Source organism: Pithys albifrons, chromosome 2, assembly GCF_047495875.1.
Source record: "Pithys albifrons albifrons isolate INPA30051 chromosome 2, PitAlb_v1, whole genome shotgun sequence".
Classification (NCBI taxonomy): Eukaryota; Metazoa; Chordata; class Aves; order Passeriformes; family Thamnophilidae; genus Pithys; species Pithys albifrons.
This window is the reverse complement of record NC_092459.1, coordinates 58,863,928-58,884,726: the sequence shown is the minus strand read 5'-3', so window position 1 is coordinate 58,884,726 and position 20,799 is coordinate 58,863,928. Positions and strand designations below refer to the sequence as shown.

Below are 20,799 nucleotides of genomic sequence, written 5' to 3'. Positions count from 1 at the left end.
AAAATAGCAGCTATGTCCCCACTGACCAGCAAGAAGGAAACTCAGGCTTTCCTAGGTGCCGTGGGCTTTTGGAGGATGCATATCCCAGAGTACAGTCAGATTGTAAGCCCTCTCTACCTTGTGACACGGAAGAAAAATGATTTCCAGTGGGGCCCTGAACAACAACAAGCCTTTGAGCAGATTAAACAGGAGATTACCCATGCAGTAGCCCTTGGGCCAGTCAGGACAGGACAGGATGTGAAGAATGTGCTCTACACTGCAGCCGGGGAGAATGGCCCATCCTGGAGCCTCTGGCAGAAAGTACCTGGGGAGACTCGAGGACGACCGCTGGGATTCTGGAGTCGGGGATACAAAGGATCTGAGGCCGGCTACACCCCAACTGAGAAAGAGATCCTGGCAGCTTATGAAGGAGTTCGAGCCGCCTCAGAAGTGATTGGCACTGAGGCACAGCTCATCCTGGCACCCCGACTACCAGTGTTGGGATGGATGTTCAAAGGAAAAGCTCCTTCTACCCATCACGCCACTGATGCCACATGGAGTAAGTGGATCGCTCTGATCACGCAGCGAACCCGGATAGGGAATCCTAATCGCCCTGGGATTTTGGAAATCATCACCAACTGGCCGGAAGGTGAGAGTTTCGGATTGTCCTCTGAAGAAGAAGAGGAGCAGGTGACACGAGCTGAGGAGGCCCCACCATATAACCAGCTACCAGAAGAGGAGAAGCGATATGCTCTCTTCACAGATGGCTCCTGCCGCATTGTAGGGACAAGCCGGAAATGGAAAGCAGCTGTATGGAGTCCTACACGTCGAGTTGCAGAAGCGACTGAAGGACAAGGTGGATCAAGTCAGGTTGCAGAGCTGAAAGCTGTTCAGCTGGCTTTGGATATCGCCGAACGAGAGAAGTGGCCAAGACTCTACCTTTACACTGACTCGTGGATGGTGGCCAATGCTCTGTGGGGATGGCTGGAGCGTTGGAGAAAGGCCGGCTGGCAGCGCAAAGGGAAACCCATCTGGGCGGCTGAGATGTGGCAGGACATCGCTGCCCGGGTAGAGAAGCTGAGTGTGAAGGTCCGTCACGTAGATGCTCATGTACCCAAGAGCCGGGCTAATGAGGAGCATCGTAACAACGAGCAGGTGGATCGAGCTGCCAGGATTGAAGTCTCTCAGGTAGATCTGGATTGGCAGCATAAAGGTGAATTGTTTCTAGCCCAATGGGCCCATGATGCCTCTGGTCATCAGGGCAGAGATGCGACATACAGGTGGGCTCGTGACCGAGGGGTGGATCTAACCATGGACAGTGTCTCACAGGTTATCCATGACTGTGACACATGTGCTGCCATCAAGCAGGCCAAGCGGGTGAAGCCTCTATGGTATGGTGGACGGTGGTTGAAATACAGGTATGGGGAAGCCTGGCAAGTTGACTACATCACACTTCCCCAAACACGCCAAGGCAAGCGCTACGTGCTGACCATGGTAGAGGCAACCACTGGATGGCTGGAGACATACCCCGTATCTCACGCCACTGCCCGGAATACCATCCTGGGCCTTGAGAAACAAGTCCTGTGGAGACATGGCACCCCAGAGAGAATAGAGTCTGACAACGGCACCCACTTCAAGAACAGCCTCATAGACACCTGGGCCAGAGAGCACGGCATTGAGTGGGTGTATCATATCCCCTACCATGCTCCAGCTGCCGGGAAAGTTGAGCGATGTAATGGACTACTGAAAACAACCTTGAAGGCGTTGGGTGGGGGAACTTTCAAACACTGGGAGCTGCATTTGGCAAAGGCCACCTGGTTGGTCAACACCCGGGGCTCCATCAATCGAGCTGGCCCTGCCCAATCAGAACTCTTGAATACTGTAGATGGAGATAAAGTCCCTGTGGTCCATATGAGAGGTATGTTAGGAAAGACTGTTTGGGTGAGTCCCACCTCAAACAAAGGCAAACCCATCCGAGGGATTGTCTTTGCTCAAGGACCTGGTTGCACTTGGTGGGTAATGAAAAAGATGGAGAAACATGATGTGTACCACAAGGGGACCTAATTTTGAGCGAGAAGAGTTTGTAATGTTTCATCGTATATATGTGTATATATATGTATAGGTAAAAAGGGGATTAATTTGGGAATGACTAGATGGAGTAGAATAAGGGGTGGATAATGTCCTAGTTCAGCAGGAGGGACCAGCTAACCCTGTGTGGGGGTGATCAAAGCTGTGTATTCTACCCCCTCTATTCATTCCCCAAGGACAATGGGCCATTAGCAGCAGCTGCCCAGGGAGCCATTATCACTTCACACCCAGCCTGAGGGGGCGGAGCTGCTAATGGGCCATCAACAGCTCAACACCCCCTGGCTCCCAGAGTTAATCACCCATTGTGTGAGTCCCCGCCCAGGGGGAGGGACTGAGAGCTCCCTGAGGGTACATAAGGGGTGGGTAAGAAGACCTCAGGAACCTCTCGTCGGATCCAGAGCAGCAGCAGGACCTTGACAGGAGGAGATCACCGCTCTCGCCTAGACCACAGGCCTCGCCTGCACCAACAGGTTTTTCTTTTCCTTTTGCTCTGGACTTGGGGGAACCACAGGGGTCTCAGCACAAGGGCAAACAAACCCCCTTGGGTTTGTGCCCCAGGACACTGGGTTATACTGCTGGGGTTTTGTGAGTTGAAAGCAATTTCCCTTGTGTGTCAGTGTTGTTATTGTAATATTATTATTAAATTCTAGGTCTGACTTATAATCTCTCTCATGGTGAGTTCATTTCCCCTGCTGGTTCACCTTTAAACCAGCACAATATGAAACAATCAGTGCAGTAAGTCCTTACCCATAGAGTATTCTCCTAAAAGGTACTCTTTAACCTCTGATTTGCTGCTGCTGTGCACTGTTTCCAGGGCACTGAACAGGGGCCTCCATCCCGACTGGATCTGGGTAGAACACATTTCCACCAACTCTCCTATGGAGGTGACCACCTGCAAACAGCGTAGAAGCAGTTAAAAGAACAAAACCAAAAAACAGAACTGATATATAGAGGTATCTTCAGAAGGAATGAGGATGTCTTTAAACATCTTTCTAGATTTTGCTTTGGCAGTCTAGACTAATTTATTATTTAAAATATTTTAGGTAACAGAAAAGCTTTATTTAATTGATTTAAAGCCAGGTGTACTGTCTCTGTGCTTTACCACAATGCTGGCTTAGGTAGGCAGAGCGCTCCCAGTTCCTTGAAGATGATTAAGGGACAGCATTTGAAGGGAATATGGCAAACATACTCAGGTAGACCAAGTGCATTCTGGAAACCATTCTTCTTATGGGCATGGTAGGCCAGATACAGACACCCTGATCAGAGCTGACTTGCCTGGTCTTGGACATCCTCATCACACAGCTCTAGCTGCATGATGCGCTCAAAGGGGCGGAAAAGCGCCTCATTAAAGTGAAAGTGAGAAGGCTCGTTCCAGTCCATCAGCACTTCAGTGAGGATGTCGTGGATGAAGGAGACAGCCTTCCGAGACACATGCCTCTCCTTATGACAGGCAGCCTGCAGGGAAAGAAGTGTTAGGATATGCCCAAGAAAAATATTTGCTTTTAGTGGGACACTTTCAAGAGAGGTAAGCACTTCATGTTGCTGACCCCTAAAAACTGCTTCACCACTGATGCAACTAGGGACCGCACTGCAGTGACAAGGAGAGAGCACTGCCATGGAAACAGATCACTGAGACTCTGAGCTGCTTGGAATTCCACAGATGCGTGAAGGTTTGCACACAATTCAAAAAGCACAGAGATAAAAATAAATACGTTAAATACTAAAACCCACAGAACAGAACTCATGTGAAACATTGTCTCTTTTTTCCTACTATGTGATCGTTTTTTCCTTCAAAAAGGTAGTTTCTGCAAATATTCACCATACCTATCAATGCAAGAACAAGTGTCATTTTCTACTTGGCTATTTATGGAACTTAAAGTGAGAAGGTTTCTGACACTTGGAAGAACTGTGAAAAAATTAAAGAGCAGTGAATCTGAACATAAAGTTACCATTTTAAGCAACTGCGTAAGTTATGCTAAATTCTATCCTTTCAGTGATGTTACTTCCTACTGATAATACCCTCATCTGCACTGAAGTCGACCCAAATTCTGACCAGTCCTGCACCTAAAAACATCGCTGGTACTTGGGTTGAAACTGGCTTAGGGTCTTAAAAGACTTCAAAATGTTCAAAACATGCGAAGTATTTAAAGTGATCTCAGGCTGGTATACAAAGGCTAATAGGACACGAGTTTTCAAGATAAAGTGCTATAAAGCATACAACAAAACCATTCTTTGTTATTTCTACTTCACTTAGAGGGATTCCATTGAGTCTCCCTGATGTCTCATCTCTGCTGTAAGATGGTCCATACATTTTCACAAGGCAATGAAACAAAGTGCTATGGCAATTTACTGAACAGCTCATCTTAAAACTTCATACAAGCATGCTCTCAATAGACTTGGGAAAATGACACCACACACCAAACCAACAGGAAGAAAGGAAGCACCACACACTTACTCATACCAATGATACAAATCAAAAAGCTCTGAGAAGTCACGACACCAGCATTTTATCAGAAAAGATTGAAAGTTTGACTGAGGAAAGGTCATTTGTTATGACTGAAATCCATTTTGTGGCTGCTACTGGCATGCCACTTATCAGTGTTCACATGGAAGGAGAAGGGAAAAATTTCATCATCTTTCCAGCTTAGCTCACTTTACGTAGGAAAAGAAAGCCTGCATCCTTTTACAGGAAGACTTGCAAGGATGCAGATCTTGACTGGGAAACAGGTAGATGGAGGAGCTACTTACAGCCTCTTAGGGTGCTTTCAGTTTTTAAGACACACTGCATCAGATTGCAAAAATCCAACACCCTGCCCCTGGTCCTGCCCACTTCAGTTACTTAAAAGCACACTCCTTTATGGCAGTATCATAGTGGATGACATGGTTTACACAATACCTTCCAGATTTGACAATGTTGAGGGTTGTTTTATATTTTAAGAGCTATCAAGCCTTCTCCATCTTTTTCGGCTTTGCTACCTCTTGCGCACATTCAGGTTTTTTCCCCCATTCCTACCTCCACCAGGTGAGGTGCCACCAGGCTCCAGCAGCGCATGAGGTGGAGCAACGGGCGAGATTTACTCCTTACAATTCTGAGCATGGCATCACCAAGTCGGAACAAGTGAAGTGCACTTCTCCTGTCCTGGGTAGATTTTACTTCACCTACAAGGAAGTATAAGAAAATAAATGGAAGCTAAGCATCAGCTGCTCCTCCATCTCTAAATGTCTGAATTGGAATTTAAAACAGGTTGAAAATTAGTAAGTCAGGGAAGAAGCTTAAGAGGGGAGTGGGTCGGGGAAAAGGGGGAAAAAAAAATCAATGTAAAACAGCCTACACCTGTGTAAGTAAAAGAACAAGAGATGGACTCAAGTTTTAAGCAAAACTTATTAAACATACTTAATTTTTATTTAAGTGATCACTTTTTTTGCAAATGTATTAGACAAAGGTTTGGAGAAATAATGTAGAAAAGTCAAGCAAGTAGATAAATAATTAAGACCCAAAATGATAGTTACAAAAGCTTTGGGTGACATCTACAGGAAAGTATATAAACTGCAAACTATTTAGTTTGGCTATTTAATTTTGTATTTCTTATCAAGCAAAGGATACAAAAAGAAAACACTTTTCTGTTCCCCAGTCACTAATATGTGTTATTTCCTATTGAAAGGTATTCATCTTCTATAGCATTTGGAAAGACATTTCACACTCTCATTTAAAATATACTGGTGCTTTTATCTCTAATGAAAGATGTAATTAGGGGGCACACCACTTTTAAAATAGAAAATAGCACTTAATTGCTCTATCCTAATTTCAATTGCTAACAACTGTTGATTGACTACTACATACATAATAAGAGGATAGCTATTTATTAAAACTAGTTATGCATGTTGAAGTCTGGAGACAAAGGAAGAGCAGAAAACCAATCAACTTGAAGTGTCATATTGAGAAAATGACAAATAGCACTTCAGTAAAAGGGGAAACTGATTAAATTGGGGACATAGATAAAATCTATGTCTGTTACAGGATAGAACAAAACCTGTATGATTAATGTAGCTTCTAGGGATGCAGTATAAATTTAAGTGAAAGATCTTCCTTTGTGCCCAATCCTTCTGCTCTGAGACAGTGACGGAAACAATTTACAGGCTTTGTACTGTAACATACATACTTCATCCACTCTGCTGGGGAAGAGCAAGCAGGACAAATCCCGCTACGTTATTTAACATTATTCATTTGCGCGCTTTCATCACTATCACTCATTTTCCGAACACTTCTGAGGTTATGCCACTGTCAAATGTCTAACCTAAATCCAATGCCTTGGGTATATGTTCACCCAAGTTTCCATACTGGACTGGGCCCTAAAACGGGACTGTGATTAAATATCTGTGGATAATGAACAACCCTGAAGTCTAAGAACCAAATGAATGCCCCCTGAAGTGTTTTAAAGCAGGTGTGGATGTGGTCCCAGTCCAAAAAAAGGGCCCAGCCTTTTCTAAAGACTTGGAGTTGTACCTTCAGAAAGATGTGTGTTTTATTTATATGCTGACGTTTCAACTGGAAAAAATCAGAACTGTGAGAATACAAAGCAAATCCTGTAAGCAGTACAGTTGTATATGAAACACTGTAAGGGAATCTTCAGGTGATTTACCTGGCATTGCTAGTGAGTAATCAACTGTATCTGTGACTGAATGGAAAAGCTGGGCCTGAGAAGCCTTCTTGAGCTGGTAAAGGAAGCCTGCCAATGCCGTCAAGTTTAACTTGTCAGCAGCATCTTCAAAGAGCCTGTGAGTAAAGAACAGAAACTAACTGAAAAATTCATGAGATGCAGATTTAATGTGTATGTAAGAGGAAAACTCTTATCTGTACGTGGCTGCTATGTGCGGTCTTTGGTGACATATTGTGTTATTGAGAGATTTTTCATTTATACAGTGCTACAGAAAGACTTTGATCGAGAAGCTTTGTTAATTGAAGGGTAGAAAGTGGGTTGCTGTGGGACCAACCAGAACCCTTTTGAGATTCAACTATCATACTAAACCAAAAAGTCACTTTTTCAAGGTATCTTAATCCTATAAGCAGTTCATGAACCAGTAATCAAAAAACCACTTAGAACATGCCCAGTCCTCACAACACAGGTCATCATAGCTTCACTGACTTTACAGTTACAGCCGCTTGCTCCATCTGAAGTCACAGACCTTTCCATGAAAAACAAATTATCAAGTCCTAGACCTAAGGTTACTGTACCTGAATTGCTGTTTTGGAATATTGTGCTGATTTTGGCTGTGGTCAAGTTAATCTTCTCCACCATGGCTAGTATGGGCCTACGTTTTGGTTAAACTACAACAAATACAAGCAAGAGTTCTTCTTTTCAGCTGCAGTGAGCCCTTAAGATTTAACAGTTAAAATCTGTACACTTAAAACATTAAACATGGTTACATATGAGGTGGGTTCCATAGAGACTACAGTGAAAATTCATATGGTGCAGCCAGAAATGACAAAAATATGTTTTTCTGACATTGATTTTCATTAAAAACTTTCTACACTCCTAGGAAACTGGGGATTGAGTCCTAATAAACATCCACACTGAAGTAAAATTGTAGAAATCAAACATGCATCATTAAAATTACAGTTCTTCCATTTTCTAATCCTCAGAACCAAGTTGTATTGTGAGCTTCCTAAACAAAAGGTACTTTCTATGTCCAGAGTCAAACTTCTACAAGCCGTTTATGCATTACTTTTGGCTCTGAATTTACAAATAATACTTTCCTATGAGCAGAGATCAAGATGTAAAATGTCAGCTGGAAAAAAAAAGATAATTACAAGCATGCAAACCCAGGAAATTTTCAGTTCTAGCCCGAGCTGCTTAAAAGTAGCAGAAATAATGTAAAAAAGTCTGCAACACATATCAGCAGACCGTGACAAAGGGACAACTTAATTGAGTCCCTCTGTGACCATGCTTGGTGGCCCTTCCTCCACTGGACACACTGGGGACACCTGACAAACTGTTCACACAGTCCTGACAGAAGCAGCTGCTTTCTAATTACACTGGTTTTGTCACTCAGTCTCTTCCTGTCAGGACAAGACACCCACTCACTCTGTCTGCTTTACTGGATACAGGAGATTAATTTACATGCAAGAAATAAATCCATCCTCTCAGGATGCATTTATGTGGCATATTCACTGCTGTGCACAGACATACTCAGCTCAGTAATTGCAGGGCAGGTACTGGAGAGATGAAAAAAATCAGGTTTTTTAGAAACTCCCGGTTGTGACAAACATGCAGTTCTCTTGTGGAATTCAACTGAAGCAAGTGGCTGCAGGAATACAAAGATTAGACCCACTGCAACACAAAAAGGGCCATTTTGGTACTGTTTTGCGAACAAGGATTCTGGTTCCTGACAGCACTGTTTTTACCTGTCAGCTTGTGTGGAGAGGGTGAGAACAGCCTTAGCAGCACTAGTCCCACAGAGCAGACTGCCTCCACGGAATTCAAAAGCTCTGCCCTTACTGTTGTCCTTGATGAGATCTTGGATAGAAACTGGCTGAATGACAGGATGGCTGCTGAGGGTGGTCTCCTGCTCTGGGGTCAGTGCCTGAGGAGAATCACTAGGCTCAGAGTCTGGGTGCAGCCCTCCAGGTGCCTGCTGTGACTGGGTGATGGTAACGGAGGGCTGGGAAACACCATCACTGAAGTGGGTGTGCTCCAGAGTGCTGATGTACTCGCACACCCTGAGAACAAACAGGAGAAACAAAACATGAATAACTCCCCCAAAACACCAACTCCTCCCCCCAGTAATTACCAGGCTCACTGAAGAAACGCCTGGGTCTGTACTCCAGAGTACTCTCCGCTACCACACAGCCCCATCAGTGGGAGAAGCCAGCTTACATGAAACCTGCTACCAATTTGCAGGCACCAATTTCTACATCAGAACCAGATATGATGCACAAGACATTTTCCTTAAACCATAAATAAACAATCTCTAACTCTCAGACCACACATAAACCTCCCATGTGCCTAGATAGCAAATAGTTCGGTGGAGGTGCCTTAAAAGCCCATTTAGGTTCCTGGGTCTGCCACTGTCTTCTGGTAGCTTCAAGTTTCAAAGCACTGATTTTGTCTCTGAAAGTGGTGGAAAAGAGTTCCATCTTGTCTTATAGAGGTACTGGCAATTTTATTCAGTCTTACACTGTTTATACAGAACACCCAGGGACTCTGTAAAGCTCTTTTTCTCAGTCGGTTACTTTCAGGCAACATGGTATAAATTCTAGTTATTTTGTGAAATTGGTGAATACCTGAACACATGAGGCCAACAGTCCTGATTGTGGCTTCCCATCTCCAGACCCACGTTAAGGACTGCATCCATACACAAAACATGAGCAGTGTGCAGACAGACTCCTTGAACTTTCCCCATCTGCTCCAGTTTCTGCTCCACTTTCTGTTTCACTGCAGCATGGAAAAAAAAAGTTTCTCCAGCTTTTAAACAAACACTGGTTTGTATATAGGGTGATGGCAAAGTATTACAAACTGAAAGCTATAAAAACCCATGGATTTTAGACAAGAAATAAACCAGAGAAACCCATTTCTTCCTAATAAACATAAGGCAGTTTTAAAATTCATACATGAAAAAAATATCAATGTTAGATTAACACTCTTCACCTGCAAACTCACATCTTGTTGCCCACAGAATAGTTGCAGATATTACATATTTCAGAGACAGCTGGCTGGCTATTTATTTAACAAAATCTCCTTTGCGATGGAGGAAAAAAAAGCATTTGTGGATTTCACATCTATTTCCACACAAAAGTTTTAGCAAGGAGCTTTTGTTAATGGATACTCTTTCCAAAGCAAAACTAATCTTGATCTGAACTACAAGCATTTGGATCCATTTTTTTATCATGAGAATCCCTGAAAAGCTTAGTTTTCATGCTGCATTGCAATGGGAACAAATTTTGAAGCTTTGCAAGCTCTCACAGAACAGATCTGTTGGCCTCTGGCCACTGCTACTGCCTCCTCTTTGCTTCACATGACCTGGCCAACTCAATTTCATCCTATCGAGAAGAATGGTCAAAAGCTTTTTTAAGTTCAGGCTTTTTCTCTACTAAGACACTAAATTTAAGGACCAAGCAGGGTCATTTGTGCATTTGTTTTGTTATGCTTTTTGCCATTAGAAATCAGATGTAATCAGTTAAATTTTATGTACTTCTTCAAACAGTCATTGGAGACAACTGACTTGACTGACTTCCATTGGATATGAAGTGGTGGTATAGAAATGCAGAATTTTTAAAATATTACAAGGATACAATTTTTAATTCCAATTTCATTTAATATTATTCAGGAACAGATTTAAATATCTGATGATGACAACAAAAGAAAACCAACGATGTATACACAAGACAGCGAGAAAGATGCAAACTCAGTTTATATTACCACTTGGCACATAAAAATCCCAAATAAAATGGGGTTTTATTTATGTCCTCTAGTGTACTAGTATCACAAGGCTTAAAAAGCACACATTAAAAATGATTATCTGTTGTTCCACTGATTTCAGTTCCATATAAAATATAATTAGTGGGACATAAGAACCTAGGACAGTAGGACATGTACTAAAGACATGCATCACATATGCCTACAAGTAACTGGTGCACAGTAGAAGAATGACAGAAGGGAATGCCACCATGTGTGGCACAGTGCTTTCTAGTTGCACCTTTGCAAGCAATATAGGATGAGTTAGGTAATTTTATCACATAGTTACCTTGAGTAATAGTATCACTGGGTTCTTGGATGTCTTTTTCCTCTTTCTCTTCTTGGACACAGGATGCAGCAGCCATTTGAGCAAGAGCAGATGCACAGTTAGCAGCAACTCCTATAAAGCAGCAACATAGTTACTGTTTGACCAACAATTCCTCCTCAGTCCCATGCAAATTCAACATGAAATAGTGTCAAGGAAAGTTGGCTGTCTATGCCTATGCTGTAGGGAAGATGCACTCCATGTGGATTCCCACGAAACACATTTCTATCCAAAACAGTATGCTGCATTTCACCCCCCACCCCCCAGATTCCTACAAGGAAAGTTACCATCCTATTTTATGAGTCTGCCAGGACATCCCATGTGCAGCAGTACCTAGAGCACAGCTCAGCCGGGCTGCCCGCCTCAGTCCATCCAGGCTCACACAGATGGAGTCCTTTTCCTTTTGGTTCTGCTCCTTGGCTCCTTCTGCTCCCAAGATGAAGGCCAGCCCCTTGGAGCTGCCTGCCATGCGGCCAGTCAATGGTGTGGATAAAGTGTCAATCAAGTTCTTCCAACAGCCGATTAAAAGGTATCGGGCAAAAGCAACTCCTGGAGTGGGAAAAACATTGCTACAACTACTGGAATATATAGTAGTAGTAACTACTATTACTGGACACAACAGCAGCTTTATCACCAGTGGTAAAAAACCAAGCCACATTTGTCCTCTGCATGCTGAACTACTAGTTTATGTGTAGGATGTACTGGTATACTTTCCTCAGCCCTTAAATTGTTATTGTACACAATTTATCTGAATATACTTTTGGTATATAACAACTCATGGCTGGTAGATGCACTTATAGTACAGTCTTAATACCTGCAACAACAGAATCATCTGTCTTCCGGTTTTGGGAAAGAGGAGATTGTGCTGAAGCAGATGCCATCAATTGGCCACCAATTGCACTGCTTCCCAAGCCATCAATGTCTGTTAGAACATTTAAAAAAACATCAGATTATTATTGGACACACAGATGGTACAAGGAAAGTATTTCTTACTGGCTCTTTGCTCAAGTAAATGCTAGTAACTCCTGACTTCTCAAGCTTTTTAGTTAATCTATCTAGCAGCTTACTGAAGCCTTGACATAAACATGAGCTGTGGCATCTTATGCTTCCCCCACAATGACCAGTGTTTTCCTGAAGAGGGTAAATATCCTGCTCCCAAAATCTGCCAACCACCACCCTGCTTCCCAAGTTACACAGTGAATAGAACTCCCAGCAAAGATTTCATGGTATTTCTTACAGTTGAGAACTTACCACATACTTAAATCTCTATTTCTTAGTATAAAATTTCAAATCTTGCTTAATCCTGTATCTAGATGTTCCCAGACCTCAGTCTCAGTCTGCAAGATGCACTGTAATCCTATATCTTAAACATGATTTCTACGTTCAGTGAACATGTAGGTTCAATCTCAACCCTTTCTCCAACATAAAAAAGATCAGCTTTTCACAGAGACTTTTATGGTAGGGACTTTAGGCTGATTTCCTTTCTAGCAGCCCCTTCTCCACACAGTTCATGGCTATTGTTTTTCCAAAGTGTTTCCTACAGCTTCCCAGTTCAATAGCTAAAAGTGACACTAAGCTCAGTACAATCAGGAAAAAACTTTCAGAGCAGTGGCCTTTGATTACCAGTCAGAGTTCTCCCTGCATACACTGTTTTAATTATATACACACTAAAGCAGACAGTGCATTTTATAACAATACAGTATCATAGCCATCCTTCTGTCTCTCAGCTGATACAATTTGATTTTTTTCCTGAAATGAAGCTAAGGATTGTTTTTAAGCATTTGTTAGAGGTGCTTCAGGTTTTTAGCTTCTCTCTAGTGCCATTTGGCATATCCCTGGCATAGCACAAATCTGAACCAAGGGGAGTCAAATCTGTGGAAGGCTTCCAGAATCAGACACCACTATTTATATTTGTACTGCACCACAGGCACAGTGAAATGGCTTTGCTCTGACATCAAGAAAACAGCAGTCATATTGCTTATCATTAACAAGTATCAAGCCTACCAGAACTGAAGCTGAGAGAAATAAGACATGTTTTGATTCAAGAACAAAACTACCCTCCCTGTCTCCCAGAGACAGGTTTGATAATTTTTTTAAACCCACATTTTGAAAGCATTCTGATGATCCCAATCAAACATTTAAGTATTTGCCACAGCTAAGACTGATTCCTTTACTACTGCTAATTTTGTGAAACACCGCATGTTGCATGATGACATGCTGTTTTGAATGTAACACAATGAAGCAGTATGTCATTGCAGCTTGTTTTAGATGTGTTTGGAAGTTAGCCTTGCCACCATAATATAGTACTGACCAGTCAGCATGCTGATAAGTGGAAGGCTGTGCTCCTCAGGGCTTCCCCAGTATCCAGCTTCTCCCAGCATGTTTCTGTCTAGTACCTGGTGGTACAGTTCTTCAACCCAGGTCTGTGAAAATACCATCAACACTCCACTGGACTGGACCTGCTTCATGAACTCCTTCTGCAGAGAACCATAAAAGCCAGATGTAAGACAACAGTAAGCCCTACAACATGAGCCTCAGACTCCAGATCTACTTCTGAGTAAGGGACTGCAGGAATAACAATGAAGTTATGCAAAGATAGGAACTAACTGAGGATTGCAATCATAGAATAGTCAAGGTTGGAATATATCCTGAAGATCATCAAGTCCAAGCACCGCCACCATGTTCAGCATTAAAATATATCCTCAAATGCCATATGCACGTTTTTTAACACTTCCAGAGATGGTGACTTTGTCACTTCCCTGGGCAGTCTGATCCAATGCTTTAAAACAATTTCCATTAAAAAAAATTTCACAGTATCCAGTCTAAATCTCCCCTGACACAACTTGAGGCCATTTCCTCTTGTCCTGTCACTTCTTACTTGGGAAAGGAGACCAACCTCCACCTCACTACAACCTCCTTTCAGGTAGTCCAGCACCTCAATGACTTTCCCGAACAGCAGGACCCAAAAGTGAACACAGTACTTGATGTGCGGCCTCACCAGTGCCCAGAATGGAGGGCACAATCTCTTCCCCAGTCCTTCTGGCCACACTATTGCTGACATAAGCCAGGATGCCATTGGCCTTTTTGGCCACCTGGGCACACTGCTGGCTCATGATCCAGCTGGATGGGAAGCAGCACCATCTGCTCTTTTTCTTTTGGGCAGCTTTCCAGCCACTCTTCCCCAAGCTTGTAGCACTGCATGGAGGAGTTGTGACCCAAGGACAGGATCTGTCTCTTTGTCTTATTGAACCCCATACAGTTGGTCTTACCCCATTGATTCAGCCTGTCCACATCCTCCTGTATGTCTCTACAGTGGAGAATGACATGAACAAGATGCTCTCCCTTCTCCTACTGCAGTTAATGCAAATCATAATGACAGCTCTTGCGCAGTGACAATGGAACATGATGATCTCTCACTATTTCCACAAGCTAAGAGTGGGATCTCAAATCCAATAAAAAGAGGTTGTGGCACCTAACACTGCCTGTCCAGCAAGTGGGCATTCCTGCATTGAATAATCATCACAGATGAACTGGTGTCCAATTATAAATGAGAATGATCTCCAACAATACTTTGGTCATGCTCAAGTCTATTGTGCACAGTGATGCCCCTAGAGAATGTTCTGAGCCACAGATCTGCACTTGAAGCAGCTGCAGAACATACCAGAACTAAGGATGATGTTAAATTCCACTTGTTTTTGAAATGATCTAGATTACTAGTTCTCTTACACTGGAAGCTCTGCAATAATGGTATTATTTTGACCTTTTTGTTGTTGTACCATATATGACAGAGGGTTTTTTTTACTTTTAAGAAAACTCTGAAACAGCTTCTCTTGGGCAACTTAATTGAAAAACATAGATTCACGTTTCATAGATCTTGCAGCCTTCAAAACTCTTTAAAAGCCCAAGGAGCTGAGGAATTCCAGGTGCCACGAAAGTAATGATTTCACATTTCTAAAATCTAGTTATTTTTTCCTTGAACTTCTCATGTCTTCATCCATGGAAATACAAACCAAGTATTAAGCAACAGATTTGTCATTAGGCTCAAAAGTAGTTGCAAGATGTTCATGCCCATTATCAAGAGACAATACTTGCTATATCACATGATGCTAAGTAAGGTCTATTCTAAAAACAGTTTATCCATCAAAATGACTGCAACTTTAATGACAATCAGTAAGCAGCATTCATTCCCCCCAAATTACAGAGAAGCTGTGTAATTCAGATGCATGACATTTATCATGCAAGATTCATAAGCAGCTTGGAGAACGCTTCATTTGCAATTACTATTTCTCTACTTAGCAAGCAGCCTGAAGGCGTTATGTGTGGGCTGGTTTACATGAAAGGAAGCAAAACAAATTTTCATTTTTAAAAACAGTTTTCCCATATTCCCCAACTTACCAGCAACACAGGGGCTTGGGAAGGCTTTTTCCTGTAGTAATCTGAGTTGGCCAGTTTCAGGTTGAGCAGCAAAGTGTAATGCGATACCACGTAGAGACTGTCTGCATTCATCAGAGTCTGGAAGCTGAAATTTAGGTTTCCCTCAAATCCTGGTGAGTGCATCATACCTAACAAAAACACCATGTGAGCACTCACATTTTACACAGATTTTTCCTGGAAAAAAATATCAGAAACTATCCCTAGTGTTTTGTCAGCAACAGATTGCTAGAATAGTTAATGAATCATCAGTAGAAATTACTCTACTAAACGTACTAGAATAGGGAATAGAAAAATAAGTTGTTCATCTAGAATGCAGTGCTGCAAGACAAACTGAACACTCCAGTCACAGTCCAGCAAAGCAACATGCTAAATTTGAAATACACAAGGAGCACCAGCATTCATTGTGATGACTGCCAGGTACAAAGCAAAAGACATGATACACCAGCAAGGTCAACTGGAAAGGTGAGGTAGGAAGGGGCAGACCCAAAGTCTGTGTACTTAAGTGGGAATACACTGCACCAAACGGTGCAGTGTTACCTCCAGTAAATCTGTCCTGGGTAGGTCAGTTGTTGGACAGGGACTGGAGTGCTCAGCACCGTGAAATCAATGAGACTGTAATCATCTTCTCTCCGTGGTCTAGAGATATGTGGACAAATATCTAGGGCCAAGCTGGCTGTTACAATCCAAGCTCGCTCTAGTTCATACAAGATCTGCTTTGTAAATAGCTGAGCACTTGCAGTTCTGTCAGACCAAGAAGACACCTGTAAGCACTCAGTAGTCCTGAAAACACTATTTGTATGAAACAACAGCCTAAAACCACTCTCAGCGGCACAATCCCTTCTTCCCATGGATGGCACACCCATTTCCCGTTGAGTTAGCTGACCTACTGGTAGAAAACCATAAATCAAATATGAGCAACATCTAATTGAATCTCCATGATCTGTAGTTTGAGCCATGAAAAAACCCAGGAATGTTAGATCCCCCAACATGACTCATAGTATTTCATGGTTTCCACATCAACTGTGAAATCCATTCATATTATGTCAATTAGTGAAGATCAAGGAATAACCTTTATCCTAGAGGAAGGTTTGAAATGAAACAAAAGGCAGCTTCCAAGGTTGGTTACATGATGAAGCAAAGCTGTGTTATTTGTTAACTGCTGCAGTGGTTTACTGTGAATATATTCCTCCCACCATAAAGCTCATACTTCTTAGACAAAATACAACAAACCATTAACATTAAAAAAAAAATCCACACACAGAAAACAAGCAAATGTTTTTCTTGCCTCGTGAGGATTTGAAAGCTCTGTGCTGCTGCCTTCTTGGACTTTCCACTGTCGTCACTTTGGGGGCGTGGATAAGGTGAGTAACTGTTTGAGGGTGGATTTAGAAAAAGAGTAACTGTTCCAGGGTGGGTCTAAAAGATGAAGAGCTGTTCAAGGGAGCAACCTTTGTGGAAGAGGGGTGATAGGGCTGGCTACAAATCATACTCACACAGGCTGGCATGTGTTTGGGGTAGATTTTTCATGGTGAACAACAACAGAGAATCTTTAACTAATACCAAAACTGCAACCACATGCTTGAAAGCAGCCTGTGAGTTGCTGTAGTGATTTCTTCATTGCTGAAAGAAGATGCATCTTAACACTTTGCTGGATGGAGGATCATGATATTGATGTAGCTATCTTAATCGATGTCTTATCTCTCAAATATGTACCTCAATGACTAGAATCTGCTAGAGTAATGAAAACCTCAAGGCAGAGAAGTATGTAAAAGAAAAATAAAAAGTCCACTTTGCATTAAAATATTTTAAAAATTGTGCAACAATACAAAACTACAATTAAAAAGAACAGTGTAGAACTGCACAGAAAAGAGGATACTACATAGTGGGTATGTATATGAACACCAAAAACTGCTTGGGAAAAATATAATCACTAATTTCTTCTAAAATATGGGGAAATAAACTGCATTTTAAGAGATTCTGAGATCTCAAAAGCAGAAGATTAGCTGATGTTTACCAACATAAACCCCTTGCCTCTAAAAACTATGGAATCAAATCTGAAAACAGGTTCTAACTTGTTCCTAAGGTGTTAACTGAGAAGTTAACCAACTTACTTGCAAATCTTGATTTCACTATAACTCTGCTCAGCTTTTCCATGCTTATACTCCTATATCAGTGCCTAAAATTCCTACCCTCTTTCACTGTTTTTCAATCCTGTGAAAATGCACTAATATTGCAATACTATCAAAAGACTTAGCTTGTAGGCAGACTACTAAATTGTATTTTTCTCCTAAAGTATAAGAAAAATTGAGAAATTAAATAAAGCAGTTAAATAAGGTCTCCCAGAAACACAAAAATACTGCTTCTGTACTAGCTGCTCTCAGAACTACACCTGTTTATTTTCTCAACTGAAATCTTAACCAATACTCAAATTTCCCAATGTATTCTTCAAGAATTATACATTAATACATTTGTATATACAATGAATAGGATCAATCCCTCTAACTTCGTAACTTAATTTGTGCCTTGAATTGCAGGTGCTAATGAAGGAGTTCTGAAATAAGCATCACTACATTGCTTATAGAGGCAAATCAGATAGGTATCTTGAAAGCTCTTCAGGGAGTGCTGTTACCCCATAACATTTGTTCCAGCTTTAGTAAGTGTCTCTCTCCAACAGGTCTTCAGACTCACGGTTCTCTCATGTACAGAGGAACATAAGTTCTTGCCTCAGGAGGACTGATGCACATTTGCTTAAGATCTGAGGTACAAGTTAAGGGACTGTTTCAGCTGGATTTAGTCTCATTCCAGGTATCCAACTGAAACATGAACCACACAGATCTTAAGAAAGCATAAAAGTTCAACTCTGCAACAGCCACATTTCCATGAAAACACCAGGATACCTCTTCCAGGATGTCTTAATACAGTAACTTGCTGCTCTAGTTTTCCACAATTCCTTACTGAGTGACATCTTCAAAGAGTACTTCACCAAATCCATGTGGAAACAGGGTGTACATTTTTAAAGTAAAGATTTAGCCATGGGGGTGGCTTTTTTAGGAAAGTGAGAGGTCTTTCTCAACTCAACAGTTTAAGGCAAGCACTAACTATCTTTTTAAGAGATATGTGCAAACCACAAATTATGGACTTAATGCAGAAATTGATTTATATTCTTCCACCTTTCTCACTGTATTAGTCATACTGAATGCAAGCAGAAAAACCCTGTGTTTAGCCTTAAAATCTAGAGGTCTCCTAGGTCCACATCTTCCAATGCTTTAAAACACTCTAAAAAGACTTCACACACAGAAGAGAAAAGAAACAGCTTGCTCACTGATGCATGAGGGAACAGGTGGACAAAGTTTGCACTGGTCTTCCAGCATATTCTCAAGATCACTCTTTTTCAGGTAAAAGAAGTCCCTGTGACAGAAAGGGTGTTCGAGTGCCTCAATTAGGAAAGTAACTAACCTGAATGCCTCCTTTAAGATACTCCCTTCCTATAAAATAAAATGGCCAGTATTTCTTAGTAATACCATCCGTCATCTTCCTGAGTTAGGGCTTCATTGAGCAGCACTTAAACAGGGTGTCAAGAATATCAGCTTATTCACCCAGCTTCATATCTAAATTATGTTTTATGATGATGGGAGGCAGCCCTTCTGACTCTGTATGAGTTTAATGTGTGTGAGAGAGCACAAATGAATGAAGTAATGATTAGGAGAGGAGCAATAGGAAAGGCAATTGCAGTAAAGTAAATTAAAGAAACAGAGAAATATATTTTAGCAAGCATTTCCACTTTGGCCACTGTGAGGAGAGTGACATGCTTCTAAAGATATATATATTTACAGACATTTAAAATATACTATAAAGAGGACAAACTAGTCTTTACATTATTTTTTTCTGTTTGTTTGACCAGTCAAGATCTCAAAGGGTCTAACCATGAAAGAACTGAAGGTATTTAATCTCTTAAAAGGCAAGATCTTAAGTTTTCACTTTGTCTGGGCTTTGAGCTTTGTATTTCCTGTCATATTAGACAGCAACAGTAAGGAAAACAAAAGAGTGAAGAAGAGTGTCTCTTTTCTTTTCCTACCCTGTCAAGAGCTTATTACTGTAGAATTATCACCTTCTTTGCAAGGTAGATAGTAATGCAGTTATGTACTGAGCTATTTAAATCTCCTTCAGTGATGGTACTCCCCAGATCCCTTTCATGCTAAAGGGCAACCCCAACCTCTTTAATGACAGCATGTGTGAATCTTCTCAACAGATCTTCACAAACCTGTGATGAAGTATCTTACTTCAGAAATTCCATTTGCTTATTGATTGAGGATATAATTCAGAGCCTGTTAAGACTCAATGGATTGACCTTTCTTTGAATCAGTGCCTGCATATTCAATTTGCTTTGCCCTAAATGAAGCGTGTTGCTGTGAAGGAATGTATTCTGTAAAGCCCAAACCTCCTTACTCTGGATATGTTCTTCGAAGATGAGAGCCTACGGGAGACTCTGTGTACAGTGTTGTCAGAATGTGCATGCTGGTTAGACATAAGTATTTGCTTGCAAACCTGAGCAGAATGTTGAAGAAAAGCTCTGCAGTGCTCCATCCACTTCTTCTATGCTGGGAAGAGCTATAAGCCGAGGAAGAAGAGCTTCAAGTGACTGGATAAACAGCCGTGCACTGTGTTGGTCTGCTTCTTGGCTTTTCAGCAGTTTCAGAGAGAGAGCAGCAGTACGTAAGGACCTATGACCTGGACAATCCCGTGGTGTCTGCTCCTCATCAGCCAGGGAGCAATTGTCAGAGCCTATGTCTGAGACATCAGACCTGCCTGAATCCTTTTCTGCTGCCATGGAATACTGATCACATGAATCAAACTCAGTCCTAGAAAGGTCCTGGTCATCCACACTGAAGTTACTTTCACTGTATCTGGATCCATAGGACCGAGTCTTGCAATCAACTGATAAGAAATTAGTTATATCTGGATAGACTATGGTGTGGCTTCTTTGAACAACATCGGGCTGATCAATGATTTCTGACTCTGGTTCCCTGTAATGAATCTCTTTGCTTTCATGTCCAGCTGGAGATGACAGTGAGTTTTTTTGACTTTCTGGATTGTCCTCTGGAGTTGTTTGTCCCATATCCCCTTCCAAAGTAGTCTGACCAGTGTCTGTTGTAACACTAATGCTAATATCAGGACTCTTCTCATTTCCTGATTCCCAGGCGTGATTTTCTGAGGACAGGATGCGCCTCTGCCACCTGAAGTCAGCATCATTGATCTCCATGGAGTCCCTGCTTGTCTCAGTCCCATCCTTCAATTCTTCTAAGCGCTGGAGCAGCAGCTGGATCTGTTCATCACTAAGACCCCTCCCTTGGCTCAGCTCATCTAATGCTCCAAGTAGGGCAAAGACGCAGGACACTGAAGCATAACATGCTTCGATACCACCTTTGATGCACGCTTCAGTCATCCCGTCCATGATGCTGCAATCAATACAGAATTTATTTAAGTGACACAACATGTATAACGAGCACGTCCCTGTCATTC

The 20,799-nt window shown here is 41.9% G+C and overlaps 1 protein-coding gene across 4 annotated transcripts in view; it reads right to left on the bottom strand.

The window, feature by feature from the left end:
• The window catches only part of ARFGEF3 (ARFGEF family member 3), a 93,743-nt gene that overhangs the window by 24,705 nt on the left and 48,239 nt on the right, over positions 1–20,799 (bottom strand). For all 4 annotated transcript variants that reach the window (XM_071549164.1, XM_071549167.1, XM_071549165.1 and 1 more), the window contains 12 exons: positions 19,825–20,735; positions 15,241–15,407; positions 13,157–13,322; positions 11,660–11,767; positions 11,179–11,394; positions 10,810–10,920; positions 9,350–9,500; positions 8,471–8,785; positions 6,708–6,841; positions 5,081–5,226; positions 3,343–3,522; positions 2,815–2,959 (listed from right to left, as the gene is read on the bottom strand). In XM_071549164.1, the coding sequence (XP_071405265.1) occupies positions 2,815–2,959; positions 3,343–3,522; positions 5,081–5,226; positions 6,708–6,841; positions 8,471–8,785; positions 9,350–9,500; positions 10,810–10,920; positions 11,179–11,394; positions 11,660–11,767; positions 13,157–13,322; positions 15,241–15,407; positions 19,825–20,735 (2,750 nt within the window). The remainder of the gene's footprint in view (positions 1–2,814; positions 2,960–3,342; positions 3,523–5,080; positions 5,227–6,707; positions 6,842–8,470; positions 8,786–9,349; positions 9,501–10,809; positions 10,921–11,178; positions 11,395–11,659; positions 11,768–13,156; positions 13,323–15,240; positions 15,408–19,824; positions 20,736–20,799) is intronic.